This window comes from Vollenhovia emeryi, unplaced genomic scaffold (genome assembly GCF_000949405.1).
Source record: "Vollenhovia emeryi isolate VEMERY1.0 unplaced genomic scaffold, V.emery_V1.0 DF939375.1, whole genome shotgun sequence".
NCBI classification, from domain to species: Eukaryota; Metazoa; Arthropoda; class Insecta; order Hymenoptera; family Formicidae; genus Vollenhovia; species Vollenhovia emeryi.
The window spans coordinates 4339-12444 of record NW_011966991.1 but is presented as its reverse complement, the minus strand read 5'-3'; the positions used below and the strand labels follow the sequence as shown (position 1 = coordinate 12444).

The 8106-nt window shown below is 31.3% G+C and overlaps 2 protein-coding genes across 5 annotated transcripts in view; both read right to left on the bottom strand.

The window, feature by feature from the left end:
- Positions 1–485: 485 nt before the first annotated feature.
- On the bottom strand, positions 486–4609 carry LOC105558140. Of its 4 annotated transcripts, none has more exons than XM_012005673.1 (9): positions 3635–4609; positions 3045–3164; positions 2797–2914; positions 2455–2719; positions 1824–1964; positions 1560–1650; positions 1225–1367; positions 881–1013; positions 486–802 (listed from the first exon to the last, which is right to left on the bottom strand). In XM_012005673.1, the coding sequence occupies exons 1-9, from the start codon at positions 3848–3850 to the stop codon at positions 749–751; spliced, it is 1281 nt and encodes a 426-aa protein (XP_011861063.1). In that variant the 5' UTR covers positions 3851–4609; the 3' UTR covers positions 486–748. The 4 variants fall into 4 exon arrangements, with proteins under 4 accessions (XP_011861063.1, XP_011861064.1, XP_011861067.1 ...); XM_012005674.1 differs by having other exon boundaries at positions 488–802; positions 1824–1946; XM_012005677.1 differs by lacking the exon at positions 486–802 and having other exon boundaries at positions 945–1020.
- Positions 4610–4685: 76 nt separating this feature from the next.
- The window catches only part of LOC105558141, a 4432-nt gene continuing 1011 nt past the window's right edge, over positions 4686–8106 (bottom strand). The window contains exons 3-8 of the mRNA XM_012005678.1: positions 6428–6689; positions 5688–5813; positions 5466–5556; positions 5233–5378; positions 4973–5105; positions 4686–4896 (exon numbers count right to left, since the gene is read on the bottom strand). Coding sequence (XP_011861068.1) covers positions 4849–4896; positions 4973–5105; positions 5233–5378; positions 5466–5556; positions 5688–5813; positions 6428–6689 — 806 coding nt within the window. The 3' untranslated portion in view covers positions 4686–4848. The remainder of the gene's footprint in view (positions 4897–4972; positions 5106–5232; positions 5379–5465; positions 5557–5687; positions 5814–6427; positions 6690–8106) is intronic.

Genomic DNA, 8106 nt, shown 5'->3' with positions numbered 1-8106 from the left:
CTGCGCGCTGTCCCCCCGTCCCCCCCTCGCCAGGCAATATCGATCGCCGGGCGGTCACATCTCGCTACGCGCTCGAATTGGACAGTGGGCAGGGCAAAGACGACGATTTTCGATAATTTTTTTCTCGTTAACTATTGCGAAAATTGCAAAATGTTTCAGGACTTTTCTGTTCATCTCGATCCGTTCTACCTTCTCACGAGCTCGTGGACAAATATTATAACTCACCCTGTAGAACTAAAGTAACATTTTTTTAATTTATACTAAAATTATCCACAGTGTGACATTTAATGAATACTTAAATTAAGGAAATGTATGCTTTAATTAATTTATAATTTTTTAAATTTAAGTTAATAAGCTATTAGGAGCCACCTAAAAAATAATTTTCTTAAGTAAAGTAATATTTTTTGGATTAAGATATTTTTTTATCAGTGTAGTAATATACATAATTCACTACATTTTTTAACGCAAACTTTCGTGTTCATGTTCTGTGACTAGAATCATCTTCTGTGTAATAAAAAAATCTTTACAATGCTATTGCGAATATAACGCGGTAATTGTATTATATATTTTATTGAAGAGCAATTGAAAAGTTAAAATGATACTACAACATATTTCTATATTCATTTTACGTAAAATAATACAGATTACGTTAGAGTAGACTAATTGCACCTTATATTTTTATATAAAAGGTATAGTACAATTTATACTATTATACTTGCATTGTGGAATTTTAAGTTTTATTTTTATTTTACGTGGACAGAGAAACAATCACCGCAAAGTATGAAATTGAAGAGCTTGCGAGCTGAAATATAAATTATATTATAGCAAATCTAAAGCAACAACGCTTGATAAAGGGTTATTATAAGTGTCAAAATTTTACCGTGGCGAATCCCTCTAATGACGAAATAAATAAACCAGCAATGACGATTGTACAATGTCGCATGCTTCTTTGCATCACAAGCAATAATAACTTTTGCGCTTTTAATGAGGCTACGTACCATTGCCCATTGTATCTAAAATCTTGTTATTAGGAAATCATAACTGGAAACTTTTATCATACCGAAAATTTACGTTTCTTTAATGGTTAATTAAGCCCGTAATTAAAATCCGTTTGTTTCATTTACACTTAATACTCTCAAGTACAAGTTAAACACATGTAACAAAGTACTTGAACAAGAATTATCTTGATGCTATTAGTTAAGGTTTCATATGTACGTTACTCACGTTTTGTAAAATACATCGCTGCTATGATCAATCACTTGCTGTCCTATATAATTGCCGAAAAGCATGTACCAAAAATGGCCAGAAATAAACACAAAGCTAATAATCGTTTCGTAATAATCCTCTGTTGTTATCAACTGAGAAAACTAAAACACAAATGATTAATTTGCTGTCGTAGGAAAGAAATAATACAACTTATATTTACGGGTACATATGATACTACAGGTACAACGTCAATAGTATTCGATCGAGATATGTCGATTATTCAGCTCTTATTAATTAACAATGGTATATAGAATACACGAAATTAATAAGTTATAAACAAAACAATTGCTTACACGATACAGATTAATACTCAGCGATAAAACTCCTATTGGTAATAGTAATGAATATGCCCTTGTATAAAGTACCTTCATCATTTCCACAAACCTTAAATAACGATAAATCGTAAATTCGCGTAGGCAAAATGTATCAGACAAGTGACAATTACGTGTGCTAATAATGCATAAAGTTTCGTCTATTTTTTGTTTAGTTGAAGACGTAAGACAAAATCACACTACGGAATGTAAAAACTTCTAATCATATTAATGGCCATTACGAACTCGTTAGCTCTTTGATACATATTGAAGCCATGGATTATCCCTCGACATATTATCAAGCTTCTTTCCGTGGGAGATGAAATATTTTGTACCGTATTTTCGTGCAGTGCTTGTTCTATCCGACAGCTGAAATTGATAGCGTGACTGCAATATGTTTGTAAACGCCATTAAACTCAATCAATTCATTTCTTAAACCCTGATAGCACAGAAAAGCTTCTGCAACGTCGCAGAGACATAAACACAAACTTATTAAAACCATCACAGTTACGTTGCATAATGTCTCTCTTTGTCAGATGTTCCTGCAAGGTTGCAGTAACATCAAAATGTCCGTTTCGGCCCACAAGACACATTTTTGAAATATGACGGAAATGTTTCTAGAAGTTTTCGGTTAGATTGGTATATTTCCATCAAAAGCTTGTAAAAACATTGCATAGACTTTACACTGCAAAACTGTAAAATTGTATAAAAGTTTGGAAATATCTCTGCAACAATTAAAAAATATTTTGTCTGGTGTATTCAGGTTTTCAACGTTTTGCCAGCGGAGCTCGGATTGAGTTGATCTGTCCTTGCAACGTAACTTGTGACATAGCTGGAACTTTTGTGTTATCAGGGAAAGTTTTGTATTTTGTCTTACCTGGCTACATCAAATAAACCGCACGCATGAAGTATGAATGACATATTAAGCATTTCGGTGGCTACTACTGTGGTTAGGCCACACACAACAATAATATATATTTGGATTAAAATTGGAAAATAATATTTCTGCTGATCTATAAAACATTCTATTAGGACTGGAAATTGTCGTAGACGCGATTCATTTTTACTGGACGTGATATCCAGTAGAATGTTAAATAGAAACTGTGCCACAATGAAGGAAAAAATAGACACATAGAAGAACACTGTAATTAAACAATTAAAATTCGGATAGAAGTAACTGAATCTAAAGCGTAGAAAAATTATTCACGAGATTGCTCACATGTTGTAATTAACGTAATGAGTCTTGCGAAAGCTGCATACTCTTTTATTATTTCAATTTCTTGCATATCGTTTAATTGATTCCAGTCATGTTGTATTCGTTCCATAAGGTATCGAATCTGTGTTTATAATATCATGATTGTTTAATAAATTTTTTAAGTTTTAAATAAAATGAATAATTACGATTTATTTCTCTTATACATTTCTCCACAAGTATAGGTATCTGCATTTGATATCGAACTTTCTTACCCGTCTTATGTTTAAGCAGTAAACATTATATTTAAACATATAGCTTAGCCACGGGATGCTATATGTGAGGACACGTAGAAGCATATCTAGATTATATTCTGTTGTGATGAAAATCGTTAGCTAAAAGTGATATTTTCCACTCAGATCGTTTATACTTTTATGTTAACGATAATTCTTTCAGTTAGAATGGTTTTGAAGAAGTTATTCAAAATATACGTACAAAGAAGAAATTTTGTTTAAACATTACTAAATTTATAATAATTTTATCTTCTTTATTATAATTTAATATTTTTAACTGAAGGAAAATTCCCTTTTTAATGAGAGCAATTATAATCAAGTTTTTATTAAATATATCATAATTTATTACATTATTTCTTGTCATATTATATTTTAACATTTGGAACAAAAAGAAATATTACCTTTTAATGAGAATAACTACAGTATATTAATGTCTTAAACTAATAAAATACAATTATTTGTATTAAATTATAAAATTGAATAAGACAAGGCTTTATTAATTTTTATCATAAATAGTACGCAAAGATTTAAAGTATTAAAAGAATTTTGAAATAGAGAAGATATTATCATACCTGAAATATTATGCCTGATGCAATCATTATGGTTGTAAATGTTATTATGATACGTCTGAAACTAGACTTTTGGTATGGCCACAAGCCAATGCATAGTAACAAAATTCGATTGATTATATAGTATTGATTTACCGGGCAATTTTGCCAATCCGACGTAAATGTTAAAACGCGTTTGTGTCGAATTTCTTTCCACGAGTTACCACTTAGGTTTGCCATGTTCGATTGTATATAAATTATAATTCACTATTTCTGCTCATTCAAAATAATATGCTGATCTCTTACAAAATTACAATAGCTTACTGTAGTCATGTAAATTATAACTTTAACATATATTTGGCCAGGGTAGGTATCTATAATCCCTCGGTGAACGTTATTATTTGCAGAATTAACCAATTCTTTTTTCTTGCGTATGTGGGTGATATTTCTCTTTTACGTTCGATCGGCGCACGCGCAATTGCAAAGTCGCCTTCACACGTTTCCGACGTCTCTTCACTTCTATTCGAGACTCGGAGCGTTACAGTACTTTCTTTACAACGTGCGTACTGAAATAATGTGTGCTAACATCATTCCAGATTAACTAGAAAAACTATTACACGACTGTCATAATTTAAAGCCGTGATTTATGTATCATGCTTGGTGAGTACTGCAAAGACTTATGGTAGGTTAAAACGCTAAATTAGTAAGCTGTCATAAGTAACTGCATATATTGCGTTGTAACATAAATACACTAAAAACTCACTCAATAATAAGCTGCAGCACACTTGTCGGGTTCAAGCCCGGGCATTCACTAACGTGTCGCAAATTTGTTAAATAATCAAACTTTAACCTGATGATATACTTATATGTGCGTATATATATTTTTTTATTTATATAAAGGAAGAAAATTAATAAAAAATTTTTTACCTTTTTCTTTATCATAAAAATAAGTGAGCTATTTTAAGTGAACATGTTTATTGTATAGGTATTAGGAAAAAATGTGATATAATGATTGACGTCATATTCGTTAAATAGTTTGAAATTAACACCACAGAGATCAAGATTATACTTTTCAATTAAGATCTTTAATCACATTGCTCACGTACATACAGACACACACATTAAAAAAATATTATGATACAACTAAGATAATATTATGAGATACATATAAAATATTATCATAAGTTTCCATAAAATTATAAAATTGACGAATGTATCTTTTATAACTAAAATTATCTTCATACGGAACATAAGAGCGTCAGAAAAGAAACCAAAAAACTGAGGGTCTAAAACAAAAAATATTATTTAGAGAGCTAAATGGTACAATGATTATTTTTATTAATAATATATATGATTTCTCACCCTGGCCAAACCTTCTAAAGAGGGACTAAACAAACCAGCAGCATCGACTTTGTAAGATTTTGTAGTTTTCCTCATCAAGAAAAATATAAACTTTTGTATCTTTAATGGTGCGTTGTACCACTTTGAGTTACATCTATATTGTAAAAAAGAATTAGTCAGTCTATAATTACATCTTTATAGAAATTATATACGGGTCTATAAACTGTATTTTTAATATAGTATATCGTGCCTACAAAAGGTATATTAATTGTACTACGTACATCGTTCGATGGACTTGATCATCACAATTTATAAATTCTTGTCCAACAAAATTAGCTATAACTAAAAATATAAAAATGACACACACATAAAATATTAATTTACCAAGTTCTAGCTCTTCCTGGTGCATCGTTATTATTCGAAAAATCTACAAATAAAATCAATGGTTGCAATAGTTACAAGTAATCTATAAAGCTAGCGATAGTAATCATATATAACCAGTATTTCTACGTACACGAAAGAGTGAAACAGCTGCCGTACATATAGACATTAAGATCATAAACAGGTACGATAGCCCCAAGCTCTTTTGTAATAAATCCGAAAATCTAACAGAATAACGGTTTTTTGTTATTACTCACGATCATTAATTGTAAAAGACTACGATATCCTATCTTTAAGTTTTTACCAATAATCTATTGGTATTATAAGACATTTTTGGAATTTCTGACGTACTAACTCGATAGCTCTTTTATGGACGTCCACGGCAGCGATTATTTTATCACAAATTATAATAGTGCTATCATAGCTTTTAGCTACACGTATTTGTGAAATATGTACGCTTAACATATGTTCCATACGGTAACTATAAAATTCTGTATGTCATGAAAAAGATATACGTATGCTATAATATTGTATAACACAAAATTATTAAAAGAATTTACTATAAATCTAACTATATAATTGTTATATTGTTATATATTATTTTAATAAATATTAATCATATGCATTCTTACACACGTACGCATATGCATGTACACACTCACGTACGCACGTGCGCACGCAAATCAAGTATACGTTCAAAGGCTCCCATATTATTCAATTTTTGTTTCCCTATTATGTACAGTTTATCTTCTTACCATATTTTCTCAGTTTCATATTTACACGACCAGATGTGATTGTGTATAAAGTGAAAACGAAAGCAATGCAAGAGTGAAAGTCGTAAATAATAAGGAGAAGGGAATAAATGCGTACGTCTATATACGATACCACAATCCGACTGTACAAAAAATCTGAACATAACTGAAAAAAATTCTATGGATTGATAATAATCGAATAAGAAAATGTAAATTATTGCCTTCGAAATATTCTCTTAAGATAGAAATACAACTTGAATTTGTAATTTAAAAAAAGGTAAAATGAACTGAACAAGAACAACGACTAACGTTTAATAAGAATCGTTTATCACTTACGATGTACCTGGCAACTTTAAACATTCCAAAAGCATGTAATGCGTTCGATAATGAAAATGTTTCAATAGCTAGTCCAGTAGTTGCACAAAGGAACATTCCAATAACTTCATGCATAAGTAGAATACAAAAATATTTTTCCTGATTGTTAAAATATTTCGCCTGATGGAGAAGTATACTTGGACGAGATTCATTTAAAGGTACTATGACATCAAGTAAATCCGGAAGATATTGTATTAAAGTGAAAACAAAAATTCCAAAATAGATGGATACTAAAGTGTAGAAAATTTTACTATTTTATTTAGTCACAGAGTATAATTGTTATCCTGAGTATATATTTTCAAACATTCAAATTATTTGTTATATCAAATATAATAAAATTATCAATTTTTTAAAAAACAATATACATATAGATCACACTTGAAATAAACACAACAATGCTGTTGATAATATTTATACAAATAATATACAGGGTGTACTAAAACCACCGCATATCCTTTTAATCATAAATTCTTTAGAAACTTTCAAGACAAAAATTCTAATACAAAAATGTCGAGGCTATAATTGTTTTTAAATAATAAGCGATTACATTTCACAAATGACAGGCCTGAGATTTCGCGCGCTCAGGTACGGCGACACGACAAGTGATAAAGGTGGTCCTACGAATATCGCCCTTTTTAGCATAGTGACAACTTTCACAACAGACTTAACGATTCATTCTGGAATTAATTGTTCCTCTTGTTATCTTTAACCATTTCTTAACTTTGTGTAACGTCTTATTAATAATAAAAGGGAGGAGTTCACTATGATGAGTATCTTGATCAGACTGATATCCTTCGATTTAGTCGATCTCCGATATTCTGAGTGAACTTCAAATTTTCAGTTAGATTCAATCTAGTCTCCTGCCTCTCTTTATCCTCAAGTTTTCAAAATAACCGGATCATCATCTTCCCAAATATTTTCTGTTCCGTTAAACGGTAACTTTGGTTCTCGCTCGCTCGCGAAACCATAGACATAGTAAGACTAGACCGAGCGTTTGCCTTCATTTGAAGAGTGGGGGTAGCGCCAACGTAGAAAAGGACAAACAATATAGAACGTATCTCCTTCTCTCTCATATGCGCTCGGCCTCCCGATCGCTCCCACCACGCTCCCGATCGGAACTCACATTTAGGTTAGAAACACGCAGAGAGTAGAAAGAGACGAAGATACGTACTATATCTTTTCTCTCGTTCTACATGAGCCCTTACCCCCACTCCTTAACGCTCGGTCTAGTCTTACTATGTCTATGCGCGAAACACATAGGAACATTTTTATCACTCGTCATGTCGCCGTGCCTGAGCGCGCGAAATCTCAGACCTGTCATTTGTGAAATATAATCGCTTATTATTTAAAAACTATCATAGCCTCGCCATTTTTTTATTAGAATTTTCCTCTTGAAATTTTCTAAGGAATCTGCGATTCAAAGCATATCCGGTGGTTTTAGTACACCCTGTATAAATGCTGAGAAAACTTCAAAATAATATGTGGGCGTTGTATTTATATTAATTGTTATACATATATTGTATTAATTGTTATTACTTATTGTTATATTAGTGGTCAGTTAGGTCGAATTAATTCTCCATCCCGGTTTATTATTCACTGGCGATATAATACATACCATATATTGATAGTGTTATACAGGGTGCTACG